Source organism: Homarus americanus, unplaced genomic scaffold, assembly GCF_018991925.1.
Source record: "Homarus americanus isolate GMGI-L3 unplaced genomic scaffold, GMGI_Hamer_2.0 scaffold74, whole genome shotgun sequence".
Lineage (NCBI taxonomy): Eukaryota > Metazoa > Arthropoda > Malacostraca > Decapoda > Nephropidae > Homarus > Homarus americanus.
In genome coordinates, this window is record NW_024716951.1 from 2,488,847 (window position 1) to 2,506,312 (window position 17,466).

General features: G+C 43.5%; 1 protein-coding gene across 1 annotated transcript in view; it reads left to right on the top strand.

Annotated features, from left to right (window-relative positions):
• Nucleotides 1-1,250: 1,250 nt before the first annotated feature.
• LOC121858611 overlaps nt 1,251-17,466 on the top strand; it is a 16,449-nt gene continuing 233 nt past the window's right edge. The window contains 22 exon segments of the mRNA XM_042355128.1: nt 1,251-1,473; nt 4,683-4,920; nt 5,339-5,498; nt 5,817-5,898; nt 5,901-6,038; nt 6,932-7,064; nt 7,359-7,624; nt 7,627-8,186; nt 8,375-8,459; nt 8,462-8,624; nt 8,947-9,121; nt 9,269-9,540; nt 9,884-9,913; nt 9,915-9,993; nt 13,726-13,812; nt 14,058-14,192; nt 14,626-14,758; nt 15,016-15,157; nt 16,134-16,258; nt 16,583-16,753; nt 16,979-17,066; nt 17,150-17,466. The exon segment at nt 17,150-17,466 is cut by the window's right edge and continues 233 nt beyond it. Of these exon segments, the coding sequence (XP_042211062.1) occupies nt 1,386-1,473; nt 4,683-4,920; nt 5,339-5,498; nt 5,817-5,898; nt 5,901-6,038; nt 6,932-7,064; nt 7,359-7,624; nt 7,627-8,186; nt 8,375-8,459; nt 8,462-8,624; nt 8,947-9,121; nt 9,269-9,540; nt 9,884-9,913; nt 9,915-9,993; nt 13,726-13,812; nt 14,058-14,192; nt 14,626-14,758; nt 15,016-15,157; nt 16,134-16,258; nt 16,583-16,753; nt 16,979-17,066; nt 17,150-17,207 (3,408 nt within the window). The 5' untranslated portion in view covers nt 1,251-1,385 and the 3' untranslated portion in view covers nt 17,208-17,466.

Consider the following 17,466-nt stretch of genomic DNA (forward strand, 5'->3'; position numbering starts at 1 on the left):
TCGGCTACTCAGCGACAAACAGCGTTTGTAGGGAGAACCACTACAATATATATATATTAACATAATCTAATCAAACCTAACCCGAGAGGTTATTATCTAAAACAAATAAAAATACAAAATTATTTACGAAAAGAACCTTCAGAGAGCGCTGTGGTAGCGGCTTCCGCTGCATTATAATTTATCGTACAAAATTAAGCCAACGTAACCTAACCAAGCCTACAGTAATAGACTCATTAAATAAAATTTATGATTCTTTGATTTATATGAGTTTATCCAATAATTAAAAGAAAACGAACTTTATCTTAAATAAAAAAACGATTCATCAGTAACTATAATATTTTTGAAGTATTATACGAAACGCGTTTATATGTCCAATATAAGATATTGAGAAGATGGAACTAAGGGGTTAACAGACTTTCCATTATGGAAAAGATAAGAGAGATCTATTGTGAAGAAAATGATATTGTATTTGTTGAAAGGCAAGTGAGTGTGAATTTCTGTGATGATATTACTGACTAGATATCAATCTATCTCTCGACCCGACACTCAGGTATTATTATTATTGCTTTTCAGTAAAACATCATACCAGTTTATAATCGGTGTTACATGTATATAAACAATGCACTATATTAGTCCGTGTAGGTATACAGTTTCCAATGTACTGTAGTAAACGTAAAGGAAATTCGGTTAATGATGGGTGACAAAGCTATCATATACTTCTAATCATGTCTACAAGCGAGCAGCAAGGTCAGAAATTAAACTAAATAAAATAAAATTCCATTAAGCAGGTAACCTCTCCCGTCACCTTTCAGACGGAACAGTTGCCACGGACCCAAAACACCACTAATTTTAACGAAAACATTCTCACGAAAATAAAATGCCATTAACAAACAGTTTACGTGAATTATATATCAGCTTAATTTGTAGTTAATTACAGTTTGATAGAATACACAGGAAACGGAAATAACATAACCAAGCACCAAGGTAATGGACCGGATATGACAACACCCTTTTAATTTCCTCACGTCTCAGAAGATGGCAGCACAACCCGGAGTACCAACTCAAATATCGTTATAAAGTCATATAGTGAGTAATACATAACAAATACTTTACCACTACGTTATTATATGTCAAAAATGTATATTGAGTGTAAAATTCAAGCGATGTTTTCATGAATACGGATATATAGAGATAACTAATCATACGACTGGCAGAGGCGGCGAGTGTCTGTGGGAGAAAGTGTCTGTTTTCCCCAGGTAGCCATGAGCCAGGCACAGATAGTCTTGACTCACTTGAGACATGTATGTGTTGACGTGATCCTTCCTCCTCAGTGCGCTGTGAGTGATGGGATAAGTGTAGATATTATTAGAACACTTATATAAACAATGTTAGTGTACAGTGGCGGAAGAAGACGGCCCGTGGGAGACCTGCTTGTAGTGGTGGTGGCCGTGTGGTGGCTGTCAGGTGGTGGAGGTAAGATATGCGTCAGTGGGTTAACAGTTACCTGGAGGCGGAGGTGGTGATAGCTTGCCGTTCCTGATCGTCATGGTAATGGTAGTAATCAGATCAATAGAGTAATGGTAGATCAGAACCTCAACCATGATAAGCCTTCCAATAGTAGGAAAAAATATCCTAAACTTCCCAAATACCTAACTTTATCAATATATTTTATCTATTTACTGTTATCATTATTCGTATACCTCTTTCTTTTAATATTGGATCTTTATCTCCCCGTCGTTGACATCACCTAAGATATAATTAATTACATATAAAAATTATATTATTAATTATATTCAAGATTATAACATGACTATATTAGTAATTCCTCTTAATATCATTCACTACCCTCAACCCTCCCTCCCAGTCCAGATACAGTAGACAGCTCATACAGAACAAATAGACAGACAGACGGCAAATAGACAGTTCACAGACACCAAGTAACCAACCTACAGACAGACAGTAGCCAGTCATCACCACTACCACCACTATAACACATTGTATGAAAATCTTTCCTGACCCACCAAGAAGGACCTATCAACCAGGAGGACTCTATGGTCGACTTTCCTTTAACTTCTATATAGGATGGTCACCTCTATGGTTCCTAGTGTTATATAAGGTGTTTATCTCAGGAAGGTATTACACGTACTGTACTGTATAGTTACTTGGCTACAGGTGTGTGTATGTTTGGTTATATTACAGTTTGGTTATATTATTGGTTAGGGTGGGGAGGAGTATGCTAAGTCTTGGCTAGGCGTGGGATGGAGGTAGGTTAGGTTAGGTGCCGTGGTGGGTTAGGTTAAGGGTAGGTTAGGTTAGATTTAGATTCGATTCGGTTAAGTTAGGTTAGGGATAGGTTACGTTACGTTAGTGGTGAGGTCAGGCTAGTTTAAGTTGGGGATAGGTTACGTTACGTTAGTGGTGAGGTCAGGCTAGGTTAAGTTAGGGGTAAGTTACGTTAGGCTAGGTTAAGTTAGGGGTAGGTTACGTTAGGTTAGTGGTGAGGTCAGGCTAGGTTAAGTTAGGGGTAGGTTACGTTACGCTAGGGTAGGTTACGTTAGGCTAGGGTAAGTTAGGGGTAGGTTACGTTAGGTTCCGGTTCGGGGATAGGTAAGTAATTGTTTTTCATTCGTCAACACACCTCCTCCTCCCCTCTCTCTACCCCTCCCTCCCTCACCTCTCCACCAGTTCACCTTGAGACACACACACACACTCGTCCAGAGATCAGGTTTATATGTTAGTATGTCAGTCTGTTCGCCGTTATAGAGCAAACAGTTTCATAAGCAACAGATCTTTCCTGAGTACTAAGAGAGATTATGTCCTGTTGTTTTCTCTCTCCATACAGTCATATATTTCAATAATTTCTGTATATCTCAACGAATCTGTCTAAATCCAGTTATATTTTTCAACACATAACAGCCAGAGAAATAAATGTTTGTAAATAATTTTGTTACGACTGTTTCTGACGTTAGGGTTTAGTTAACAATTATCCATATTTATTTGTTCAGTTTATTTTGAGGTTGTGATGGTGTGGGTGTCTGTGTACGTGTTATAGGTGTGGGTGTCTGTGTACGTGTTATAGGTGTGGGTGTCTGTGTACGTGTTATATTGAGGTGAGGGGTGTCCGTGTGTGTGTGTGTGTGTATCAAGGCATTGCCATGTAGACACACAAACTCACCTGTCATTAAGAGGTACTCAATACCTGGTTCCTTCACTTCCTCTGATTGGTCGAGAATTTCACTCCTTAACCCGCTGTGTTTTGGTCGGCGATTTCACGTTGAGCCATTGTGATTGGCCGGTGATTTAACGTCGAACCGCTGTGATTGGCCGGTGATTAGCGACTCACCAGCCGTGATTGGTAGATAATTTACGACGAGGTAGATAACTGGATTGAGTCAGCATCAGGGCCAGTGAGGGAGGGAGGGAGACCAAACAGAGGTCCTTGAGTCAGCATCAGGGCCAGTGAGGGAGGGAGGGAGACCAAACAGAGGTCCTTGAGTCAGCATCAGGGCCAGTGAGGGAGGAGGAGACCAAACAGAGGTCCTGAGTCAGCATCAGGGCCAGTGAGGGTGGGAGGGAGAGAGACCAAGCAGAGGTCCCATCATCACTTCACCATTCTGAAAAATTCTCAAATTGTGTTACGGATCACCTGAAGATTAGACACCCCAGATTATTTCACCTAGAAATGAACCACCTTAAATTTAATCTAACCTACACCTACCCTAACTTAACCTTATATAAGCTAACCTAAGTTAATCTTGGCTAATCCAACGCAATTTAACCACCCCTAATCCAACATGACCTGACTTAATACAACCTAAACTAACACACACAATGTAGCATTTTGGGGTGGCTATTCTTCATGTTAGATAAATGGGATGACTAATCATCAGGTGGTTCAGTTTTCTACCTGAGATGATGATGACGTGAGAAGGTATTTAATTGTCTCATATAACCTGAGATGGACAGATAATTAAGATGACGAAAAATTCCCACTCAACTACCTGTCATCAAAACATTATTGACACACACACTCACACACACACACACACACACACACACCGTCATCAGAGTAACACACAACTTGAACACCGCCGCAGTATAACCACAAAACCACCCACAGAGGACCTGCTTTCTCCCCCACAACGCAGCCGTGCACCCAGGCGTTGACGTCAAAACGCCAGGCGGAGCGGCGTGGATGATTAATCTTGCTAATGAAGTCAACACAGGTTATGTTAGATTAGGTTTGACTGGGTTGGGTTGGGTTGAGTTTAGACCTGTATTACCAAGATGGGAAGAGCACAAGGGTTTTTTGGTGTACTCGTTCTGACAACGGTAAGAAAAAAAGAGTTATATCCTTTCTATTTGGTTTAATTTCATGTTTTATTAAATAAAATAAACGAACCTGGTAAACTTTTCTTGTTGTTTTATTGTTTGTAGAGAGTTGTGTTGTGTGTTTGTTATTGTTTTTTATAAGGTGTTAGTAATGCTATAATGAACGTTATTGATTTTAATACAAATATATGTCTTATATTGATAATTTACTTCGTTTTCTTCATCTAATTTATTATTCTCCGTTTTCTTTCTTCCTAACTTCAACCAAGACCACTTCCTTCCTTGTCGACATACATAAACCCAATTTCTTTTTCACAACTGATCCAATTCCGTCATCTGTCCCCGAGTAGAGGCGACAACTGCAGCCTCCTCCGTCCTCCTGTACTCGGCATTCACCTGGGGTGGTCTCCGGGGTAATACCACCTTCTCCTGGGGTGGACCTGGCACTAATGTCACCGTGGAGGTCCAGGTAGAGATAGTCGGCACTAGTCTGACCCCTGACCCCGAGGAGTATGACTGGGCCATCTACGACTGGCCGATGAGATATGATGTCAAGGATCGATGTAGTCTCTCCGTCCTGGGCACCAAGTGAGTGTGAGGCTGTGGAGAGTTGAGTGTGTTAAGAGTGTGAGTAGTAAGGGAGAGATAAGGAGAGAACTTCTATATCTTCGGTTAAGTTCAGGTAAATGCATAGATTATAGAATATAAATATTAATAGAGAGATTTAGTTATATTTAACAGCTATTTATTTATTAATATTTTTTGGGTAATTGACTGCACATCGAAATTTAATTAGCTGTCATAAACCCGTAGGTGGCGATGTTTTATTGTTTTAGTTATTATCATTTAAGGTTTATGGTATTAACTGTCATCAATTAAGGGCTGTAACTTAAACTTTTGTATGATGATATTGTTGTTGTTGTTATGGATTCCAAGAAAGACATTTATTTAAGTTCCTCAATCCAGTTGAAGCCATCATAGAAAACGACACTATTACGTATTACAGAAAATGGGACTTGTCGAGTATGTTTGGTAAACTAACGTTGCCACAGAGCTCGTCGGCGACCTTTGAGACCGAGGAACTGAACTTAGTGGGTGACGACTCGATCTGGGGACGCTCTCTCAGGATCTCCCACAAGCAGAGGACCACCTGCTCTAACATCCATGTAAGTCACACTGAGTTCAACCATATAATTATGAAGAAGAGAATCACAACCATCTTAAAATGAGACGAGATCTCTTTTTCTTTTGTTTGTAATTTTTTTTGTAGTTATCTTGAAAACAGCAAGTCTTACTGACCCTTTCCTTAATTACATAAAAAAATGTGTTAAGTATTCCCCCTTTTATGCCTTTCTTTATACCTAAAGTTTTTTCTACTATATACACTCAACCTTAACTTGAACTGATGATTCTAAATATTCAGAATCTGACTCTAAAACTGACGTGGTCCATTGAACACTTCCTTCCTCTGTGTCTCTTGTCAGGGTGTGAGCGGAGAGAGAACCTATGAGGCCAGGTTCCACAGTCCCATCGGCGGGTCCATCTGGCTGAGGACGTGGGCGTGGGACGGGCGGCCGACGACGAGGGGAAGACGAAGGGCACCCAGACTACCATCTTCACTGACGTCTTCAACACAGCAGACGATGATCCCTCGGCAGGTGACCATAACTGGTCCATCTTCATCACTGATATTCTCGACAAGAAAGGTAAAGTTACCTCTCTCTCTCTCTCTCTCTCTCTATCGGTGAAGCACTACATGTCTCTCCGTGTGCGTGTGAGGCTAGTAACCGTATGCACAGATGACGCAACTCTGCACTCTGCCGGGCGTCTCTCCTGTGAGTGACTGTAACGCGCGGTGGTCTGAAGTTGTACCGAGAGAGAGAGAGAGAGATAAACAAACAGGCAGGCAGAGATAAAAAATAATAAATGAGAGCGAAAAAGTCAAAGTTTCTTACATATAAACATTAAAATAAACACAATATGCACAAGAACTAACATCGTGTAACATTAGTGAACATTACAGGGACAGATTATGTAAACATGATAGACTATTGGAGTATCGTGACTAGCGGCTTTATATACAGAACATAACACTGTATTACCCCACAGTCATGATGCAAGGTAGAACCAACCATAATGTACTACAGGTCACTAGCTCACGATACAGGTCACGACTGTCACAAAACTTATATATTTATGCCATTAGTGTGGGGAGTACGACAGCCGGTGAGGAGTGGATGAGGACCAAGGTGAGTGAGCCAAGTGGGGGGGAAGGTGATGAGGGAGGTAATAACTATGATAATGACGGGGTGGAGTAGAGAGAGACAGAGAGAGAGAGAGGTTGAGCCAAGTGGGGGGGCAGATGATGAGGGAGGTAATAACTATGATAATGACGGGGTGGAGTAGAGAGAGAGAGGTGAATAATCTTTGTTATGCATTAGTACAGTACCTAATCCTTAATCCCTAAAAACAAATGAAAGAAACATCAAATCCCAAATGTCTCTCTCTTCAGTGTAACCTTGGTCATCCCTTATTGTCTTTCTCTCTCTGTATGATACTCCCACACTCCCTAATACCCCTAATCCTTCTCGACTTACAGAGAATCGTCCGTCGTGCAACTTCCTCAGCCGTATCTATGACCCGTTAGGATTGGAGAAATGCGACGGAGAGGGTCAGTGTCCTATGGGTGACCTGACCAACACTTACGGTCAACTGAGAGTAGGGACACACAGGTCAGTAAACCAGGGGGTGAGTAAGGGAGTGAGGAAGAAGAAGGGGAGAGTGAGAGGAGTGGAGGAGGAGAGGCGAGAGAAGGAGGGAGGAGTGAGGGAAAATGACAGAGGTTAAAAGAATGAGATAAAGAGGGAGGTGAGGAGACAGCGTGGGAGAATGAGAGAGAGAAATGAGATAATTATTTTAATAATTATATAAAGTGAATTAAAAACAGAGATAAGAGGGAGGACAACTAGATGTAGTTATACATAGAGAGAAATAAATTATCACTACACCACCTTCCCTTCACTCAGGTCTCGGTTCTCTCGTAAGTTCTACACCACCACCAAGATGGTCCTTCCTGACCTGTCCGGCCCCCGCAAGCTCTACCTGTCCGTGATGGGCGCCCTCCACCCCGACCACCTGTGGGCGTGCACCAAACTACGCGAGATCAAGCCTAAGACCGCCCGCGCCATCTTCAACTCTCAGGGCGTACGCGGGGAGATCAGGCTGGAACAAACATCCATCTTCACCCCGACAGACCTGACGCTGGAGCTGAGTGGCCTCGCTGGTAACGCGGAGGTTTCCATGTTCACGAGCTGCCGGCCATGCCACCCATCCACCCTGGGGATTTCCCCTGTGGAGCCACTAAGGGGCACTACAACCCCTACGGCGTGGACGCCAGTAACTCCCCCAAGGCCGGGTTAGGGGCACACGACCAGTACGAGCTCGGTGACCTGAGTGGTAAACACGGCGCCCTTACGGGTCTGGACGAGGCCCTGGCCACTGTCACCGACCACAACCTGCCACTGTTTGGTCCCTGCTCGGTCATCACCCGGAGCCTCGTCATCCACAAGGCGTCAGGAGACCGCTGGGTGTAAGCCAACATAAGACCTACCCGGCCACAGATCCGCGCTGTCACCTTCCGGTACCCGCTGGTGGGGGAGATCGTATTCGAGCAGGAGGCTGACGACCCCCTAGCGGATACCCACCTACTGGTGACCAACTTGTTGTACTCTGACGGCAGCAAGAACGACACGAGCGGTCACCGCTGGTACGTGCACCAGGACATCCCCGGTAGAGACTTCTACAACTGGACGATGAGATGTGTGTCTGCTGGCCCTCACTACAACCCTTATAAGGTAACACAACTCTTCTCCTCCTCTTTTTCAATCATTTCCCATCACTCCTCCTTCCTCCCTCCCTCCATCTCATTCACTCATGCATTTACCCACCCTCTATCTCACCCTCCCACATTCCTTCTCACTTATTCACTTCTCCCTCTCTCTCTCTCACACCCACTCACCCCTCCATCCCTCTCCCCACCTAGGTAAGCCTGGGGGAGCGAGTATACAGACGTTGCAACGTAGACACGGCAGAACGCTGTGAGATGGGCGACTTGGGAAAACGCCACGGACGCTGAAGGTGGCGGGACCAGTGAGGAACATAGCAGACACGCGAAAGCTCATGACGGACACTAACCTTCCTCTCTCAGGCCCCAAGACCATCCTGGGCCACTCTGTAGTGATCCATGATGAAAACGCCCCCAAACACAGAGGAGACAGGATGGCGTGTTCTGGGTGAGTATGTTGGGGTGGGTGGGTGGATGGTTAAATGTGAGGGTGTGTGTGGGTGGTTGAATGTGGGTGTGATAATGAATGGGTGCGTGAGTAAAGTGGGTGGATGGGTGGTTGGGGGAGGTGGGTGGGTGGATGGGTGTGAGGCTGGGTGAGTGAGTGGATGGTTAGATGTGAGGGCGGGTGGGTATGACGAAGGTAGATAGATGAAAGTGGGTGTAAGGATATATGAATGGGTGGGGTGTATATGCGAGTGTGTGGGTGGAGTGGGAGAGATAGAATGTCTCCCCTTCTCCTCCTTAATCTTCCCCTCACTCCCATACAGGATCTACCGCCGGTTTCGCCACAAGGGCGTAGTCAACAAGTGGCACGCGACCCGAGGAGCAGGCAAGGTGGAGGGCAAGGTCGAGTTTATCCAGGAGTCTGAGTTTGACCTCACCAACACCGAGGTCGAGCTTCGGGGTCTGGAGGCCACTGCAAATGGATACCACGTCCACATGGTGAGGTTTACCTTTAGTTCAATGTTAGTTTACTTCAAGTTGCTGGTTTACCGTTGGTTAAAAGCAGTTTATATTTAGGATACCTTTAGTTTACATTTAGTTTGCCTTTAATATACCTTTAATTTACCCTTAACATACCCCCCTCAGGTACCTATAGAAGACGAGCTGGAGTTCCCGTGTGAAGCCTCCACCACCCTGGGTCATTATAACCCCCTCAACGTGACCCCTTCTGAGTCTCCGACACCCGCCACTGGCACTCATGACCAGTACGAAGCTGGTGACCTGGCGGGGAAGTATGGCACTCTGGAGGGCCTCAACCGGAAGCGTGGTGAATATAATGACACTAATCTGCAGCTGTTTGGCGCAACTTCCATTATGGGGCGGTCCATCGTCATCCACAAGAAACATAAGAATGCCAGGTGAGGTGCTGGTGACTGTTGGTGACTATGTAGACAGTGTGACTGTTGGTGACGGCTGATCGTTTGTGTGTGTGTCTATTTGTGTCGAGTGAATGTGTGTGTGTGTGACTGTGTCACCTGTATGTACTGTAAATGTGTGTTGTGTGTAACTCTGTGTGTGTATGACTGTGACTGTGGGATGACTGTGATTGTACGTGACATACGTGACTGAGGATAACTTTACATAACTGTATATGACTGTTCATGACTGTGCTTGACTTCATATTACATTATTGAAATATGCAAAATCATCGTCATCTTCACTAACCCTACGCCCTTCTCCTCCCTACGGCGCCTTCTACAGGTGGTTCTGTGGCAGTATTGGCTGGGGTTACTTCTCCTGAAGCTCGCCAGGTCTCGGCCATTGCTTCCTTCCATAACCCCCAGGGATATGCGTGGGGTTACATCAGGATGGTGAGTAATTACTTTGTTGGTCTCTCTCACAATCGACTCCCGCAACCGTAACATTAGAATCAAATCCTATGTAATCATGAGTATTGAGTTCAAGGTCGTGCGCTTAATAGAATCAAACACCCAATTACCGATCCTCATAACTTCCCCGATAACCAAAACAAAACGTCCCATAAGCTGTAAAGACTCGTCTGTGAGCTGCCAGGACGAGCTGTAAAAAGTCTAATTCTGAGTTATGTAGAGAAAGAGAAAGTGACATACCCTGGAGGAAGAGTTTATTAAACTATTTCTTCTTCCTTGCTTAAGGCGGAGTCGTGAGTGTTGCCGTCTTTAAGTTAGGTTAGGTTACAGTAGGTTTGAATAAGTTACGTTAGATTAAGTTAGGCTTGGTTAGATTAGAATAGGTTAGGTTAGCGTAAGGATGGGGTGCCTAATCTTCACGTGGTCACGACGTCAGTATTCTCAAAGGTGTGAGAATAAATCTTGCGACTTAAATTTAATAAAGACATTAAGGCGAAAATTCCCATAGACTCTTATGTTTAGCTTCACAATAAACTCATTTAAATTAAACTTTGTCATTGAATAAACTTTTAAAGCAAACTTTTTATTCTTAAGAATTATTCCCGTTCAGAATTAAGTTTACCTTTTAACATTTAATTGTTTTTAAAGAATATATTCCTCTCATTAATTCAATTTAAGTATAAACCCCTTTAAGTTTACCTTTTTATTAAGACTAAAAGACTAAAAGACTTTACAACAACAAAAATACAGTGAAATATTCCCAGCACTCTGCAGTAATGTATTCAAACGTTTTCTTTCCCACACACACACACACACACACATTTCTTCTACCAATTCCTTTTTACAACCCATTTCGTCGGTAACAATCTCGAGTCATGTCACAGTGTAGTTACGGGTTGTTAAGGTCAACAGGAAAGTAGTTTGACTACAGTGTGTCTTGCGTCAAAGTCGTGGGAACTGAGAGAACTGAATGATGGTGGTGCTTCTGTCTCTAAGGTAATGGCGACATGGGAGGGTGGTGATGGTCTCTCTCTCTCTCTCTCTCTTCGCTGTGTAATAAGTCCGAGGATTTTATAGTTGTTGAGTGACAAACAGACAGACAGACTGATAGTTATGTAGACAAAAAATATTAAGAGAGAGAGAGAGAGAGAGAGTTAATGGGTCTCGAGGTTGAAGTCACTTGTTCTCTAAGGCCGAGCATTAGCCAACAGGCCAAAGAGGTAACAATAGGGGTCAAGTCTCGGGTCACACTCACCGCCATTTTGCATTATGTCATTTCTTTCTGTCCGTACCATAAACACAGCACCAGAGGAGGCAATCATCAGCGCCTGGCGTTACTTGGCCTCTCACTCCCGTCACTGTAGGAAGGGCGGTATGAGGTGTACTCAGCCCTTGAGAGAACCCGTCCTTTTAATCCTTTAAGGTCGACCTACATCCAGATTCTCGACTCTGGTAATCTTTCAAGGTCGACCTCCACCCAAATGTTCGAGTTCGACTTAGAGGTTACATTTATTGTTTTCTCACCAACAAGACGTAAGAAAACGCATCTAATTTATGGTAATCTCAGTAGAGATTTGTGATATCCACCTTCCTTTGTGTAGTCTAACAGATTGATATATACGTGTTGTCATATATACAGTTAACGAAAACATATACTGTTAGTTACTCATAAGAGAATATGTAGATATATTATTAAGGAGAAGTATAACTTAAGATAAATTAAGAATGCGTCTGAGCGTAGAAAGTGGTTATTTTTTTTAGATAACTTTCACTCGAATGTAAATGTCATAGTCAGTGGCCGTTCGTCCCCTGGTGGCCAGAGGGGAACTACTGCGTGTAAACATGGCTGTCTGGATCACCCTGTTACCTGTTTATATTTAATTGGATGATTTTTTGTTCTTAGTATCTTTACCTGCGTCAGTCAGCTATATAGATTCTAGTCTTGACTGAGTGACTGATAATGACTTACTGACTGAGAGGAATTGAACTTAAACGTCTATAATCTTTCGTAAACACTACAAGGTGATGTTGATGGCTAAGATGTACACACACATACACACATTACTGATTTCAAAAAAACAAACAGATGATGCCTAATAGAAAACCTTTGAAGTTAATGACTGTAATTACTCCCAAGTGAAGCTGTGTAGAGAAACTCACTCACTCGTGTGTGTGTGTGTGTGTACAGCCGGAGGTAAAAAAAAATAAACAAATGAAGGCTGTGTTGCGCACGGCTGCCCTCACACGTTTTAGAACAGTCTCTTGTAGTCGAAATAATTACTGGTCCTGATGTGAAGAAAGAACAACACACACTCACTCCTTTGGCACTTTGAGATATCATATTTAATGTCTCTCTCAGTTCTGGCACCTTGAGACATCTCCACTTAACACTTATTTCAGTTTTAATATCTCTTATGATTTGGGTGACTTACTCAAGACGTGAGAGGTTGAGATTTTGTCTCCTTGATTCTGTGAAACTTGATTAACTTAACTTGATTGCTTGATTGTCTCTTATTTATCTCACAGGTAAAGTTTAATTAACCTTTAGATAGGGGCGGACAGGTGAAAGTGATGGTGACTGTATAGAGGAAAGTTAGTGGTCGGATAGAGGAAAGTTAGTAGCCTGATAGGGGGAAGTGACAGTAGCCAGAGATTGGAAAGTGACAGTAGCCAGAATGAAGAAAGTAGCAGTAGCCAGAGAAGAGGTGTTGATAGATGGATGAAGAGAAAGTCACAGACAGATACAGCAAGACACAGACTCTAACAGTGGGTAGAGTTACACTTAAAAAAGGCTCCATTTTCTCTCAAATATTTATAATAGAAACGACAACTTTAACGGAGGTTTATGGGATAACTATTGTAAACAGTGTGATCGTGACTTAGCATCGAAAGAGAGAGAGAGATAGAGTGAGTTAGACCAAATGTATTGTATATATATATATATATATATATATATATATATATATATATATATATATATATATATATATACTTATTTTAATCCATATAACACGCGGACTTTGAACATATAAATATATATATATATATATATATATATATATATATATATATATATATATATATATATATATATATATATATATAGAATCCTACGTTAGGTATTTAAACACGGCCATCACCTTAGATATATTTCTCTATATCCATTTTGCTAGATTAAGTTAAGTTCATTCATATTTGGATACAAAGATTCTAAAACACACGACTTGGCACTAATATATGTCCTACAGTTACCATACACCATTTACCTACTGTGTTCCCTTTTACCCGCTGTTTCACTGTTTTTCCAGCGTGTTGTAAATGGCGATGTGTTTATCATCTAATTTCACTTAAGCTCTTCCGTTTTGAGTCTTGTAATGAATATATTTTTTTCTGCCATTGTTGTTGTTAGGGGGGGTAAAACTTATTCCCTTTATGATGGTATTGTTAGTAATGGTGTCATTTATTGTTGGCAGGTCTATAGAGAGATGAACAGTATTATATTCTTGGTGGTTGTCGGTGCTGGGAAGACATTGTGGGGGTTATTGTTGTTTTTAAGTGCAGGATCCCTTGTGTGTGTGTGTGTGTGTGTGTGTGTGTGTGTGTGTGACGGATATCTCTTAAGTCTCTCCTAGCCAGGTCTCTCTCTGACTATCTCATCATCTCTCTTCCTCGCCATCTCTCTCCCTAATCATCTCCCTCTTATCTCTCCCTCAGCGTCAATTGATTTACTTCGATGGTTCCTTCGATGAGACGTTTATAGAGGTCAGCCTTCGTCATCCAGGCACCAATAACCGCAATTTGGTGAGTATTGCCCATTTCTTGCCTCTTTTATGCCCATTTTTTACCCTCAATATACCCTCTTGCCCTTTAATGTATATCCCCTATCTTTTTGTTCCTTACCTGCCTTCTCTTGCCCTTTATCTGCCTACCGTCATTAGCCCTCACGTGCCCTCTTTAACCTTTACCTGTCCTCATTAGCCCTCACCTGCCCTCTTTAACCCCTCACCAGCCCTCTCTAAATCCCTCACCTCTCCTCACCTTTCCAGACACGTCGACACAACTGGTCAGTCTACGTCAACCCCGTTGGAGTAGACGCCGGGGTGAAGTTCTTCCAGTCGAGGTGTGTGGCTGCTGGCTACCGCTGGAACCCTTACCTCATCCACCTCGCCTTCCCCAACGATGTGAGTGACGCCTGCAGTATCATTTCGTGTGTGTGAATGACTGAGTGACAAGCTGGGAGTGTGTGAGTGGCTGAGTGACATGGTGGGAGTGTGTGAGTGGCTGAGTGACATGGTGGAAGTGTGTGAGTGGCTGAGTGACATGGTGGGAGTGTGTGATTGGCTGAGTGACATGATAGGAGTGTGTGAGTGACTGAATGATATGCTGAGAGTGTTTGAGCGAGTGAGTAACATACTAGGGAGTATTTATCATGACTATCACCCCAGATAAACTAATATTTCACCCCATAGACCCCAGAGATGTTAATATCTACCCCCATACACCCAAAGAGATAATCTACCCCTATGTCCTCAGAGATATAATCTACCCCTTATACCCTATGAGAACTAATCTACCCATAAATTTCAAAGAGATAATCTACCTCCATACCCCCAGAGAGACTACTACGAGCGTGAGTGTGGGCCAGAGGTTCCCCTGAGATGTGATGTCGGTGATCTATCAGGTCGCCTCGGCACCATCGACGTGGGAGACAAGAGATATGTCTTTGTTGACCGGAACCTTCCCCTGTGTGAGTAAATAAAATCAACAATTACATCAAGTAAACAAGAGAACCACATAAACAAGTTAATAATAAACAACAACAATAATAATAATAATAATAATAATAATAATAATAATGGATTAAGAATATTTTGTCTTTTCTACTTTATTTTATAATTTTTACCTCCCCTTACATCCCTACAACATCCCTCTCACCCCTCTCACAATCCTCTCAACCCTCTCACACCCCTCTCACCCCTCTCACACCCCTCTCATCCCCCTCAGCTGGTCCTCACGGCATCATGAACCGGGCCATGATCATCCACCGAGAGAACGCCGGGGTGGAGAGGTTCGCCTGCGCCAACATTAGACCTGATGATGACATTATTAAGTGGGTCATTGTTAGGAAGACGCCCAAGTTTACTGCGTGAGTATGACGGAGGCTTTGTGGGGGGAGGAAAGGAGTGGAGAGCAGATGAGGATGGAGGGAGGGGAGGAAAAGATTCGCTATAGATAGAGAGAGAGAGAGAGAGAGGGTAGAAACTGAAGGAGATACACAGAATGAGAAACAGAGAGAGAGAGAGAGAGAGAGAGAGTGGTAGAAATTGGAATAGGGGAGATACACAGAATGAGAAACAGAGAGAGAGAGAGAGAGAGAGTGGTAGAAATTGGAAGGAGATACACAGAATGAGAAACAGAGAGAGAGAGAGAGAGAGAGAGTGGTAGAAATTGCTGAAGGAGATACACAGAATGAGAAACAGAGAGAGAGAGAGAGGAGAGAGAAAGGGTAGAAATTGAAGGAGATACACAGAATGAGAAACAGAGAGAGAGAGGAGAGAGAGAGAGGGTGAAACAAGGAGATACACAGAATGAGAAACAGAGAGAGAGAGAGAGAGAGAGAGTGGTAGAAATTGGAAGGGAGACACAGAATGAGAAACAGAGAGAGAGAGAGAGAGAGAGAGGGTAGAAATTGAAGGAGATACACAGAATGAGAAATAGAGAGAGGAGAGGAGAGAGAGAGAGGTAGAAATCTGAAGGAGATACACAGAATGAGAAAGTCAGAGAGAGAGAGAGAGAGAGAGTGGTAGAAACTGAAGGAGATACACAGAATGAGAAATGCAGAGAGAGAGAGAGAGAGAGAGTGGTAGAAATTGAAGGAGATACACAGAATGAGAAACAGAGAGAGAGAGAGAGAGAGAGAGTGGTAGAAACTGGAAGGAGATACACAGAATGAGAAACAGAGAGAGAGAGAGAGAGAGAGAGTGGTAGAAATTGAAGGAGATACACAGAATGAGAAACAGAGAGAGAGAGAGAGAGAGAGAGTGGTAGAAATTGAAGGAGATACACAGAATGAGAAACAGAGAGAGAGAGAACTAACTCATATCCCCCCCCACCCCCCTCAGCACCACCTTCATGGAGGACCTAAGAGAGGTGTTGGGGGCGCCAGAGTGGTATTTGGCCGCCGACCTCCAGACTGTGTCGTTCTCCGCTGACCAGCAGTGTGTCACCTTCGTCATCCACTTCATGGGTAAGTCCCTTCACCCCACCACCACGTACCCTCCACTACGTACCCCCCACCACCACGTACACCCCCACCACCACGTACCCCATCACTACGTACCCCCACTACGTACCCCCCACCACCGACGCGTACCCCCACCACCACGTACACCCCACCAACACCACGTATCCCCACCACCACGTGCCCCCACCACCACGCACTCCCCACCACCACGTACCCCACCACCACGTAAATTTCAATTACGTACCCCCACCACCACGTACCCCACCACCACGTAACCCCACAGGATCTTTTGTGTAATAAATGTAACCCCACCACGCACTTCTACAGGACCCCAGGCCGGACAGTTGGAGCTTGACTTCTCGCGTCTCCTAGCTGGGGGGATCCTGCCCTCTCCGACCATCTCCATCAGGGGCGTCTACTCGGATCCTAAGCGACCCACCAAGGTGCCCTACAGGACCTGTGGCGGCCTGGAGGAGGACGACATCTTGGGCGATAAATGTGAGGCTTGTCGTGTTCTGTATAAAGTTCGTCTCTTTTGGTCATGTCGTTTTTAAAAGTATAGATGGTCAGTTCTGCTGGTAACACTCGGGATAAAGCAACGAACAGACAGATAGATAGATAGATAGATAGATGGATAGATAGATGGATAGATAGATGGATAGATAGAGAGATTCCTAACACATTCTCCCCCCAAATTTGATCTTGTTATCTTTGTCTTCACAGCTGACGCGTCTTGGTGGAACGTATTAACTGGGAACCTCGACGACGTTGGCTACACTGGTGATGGTAGCGGATCTTCCTCCTCCTCCTTCATGAGTCGCCCCTCCTTCCTCCACCTCCTCCTCCTCCTCCTCACAGTCACCCTACACTAACCTCCTCCTTCATGAGTCGCCCCTCCTCCTCCTCCTCCTTCTCCTCCTCCTCCTTCTCACACCTTCCCACAGGTAAATAATACCGGTATATCCTGTCATTAGCCATGTATACATTATTCATCTCTTTATTATACATCATTTATCATACATTCTCGTTTATACTTGTATTTACAGAAGACTGTAAATATATTACCTGTATAGAGAAGCTTACTTATATTATCTAGTTAATTAGTATTGTATCACCTGTACACTATTATTGACTGTATAATTTATTCTTTAAATAAGTAACTATCAATTATTTGCTTATACTTACACTTATTTGATCATTAGTTGATGAGA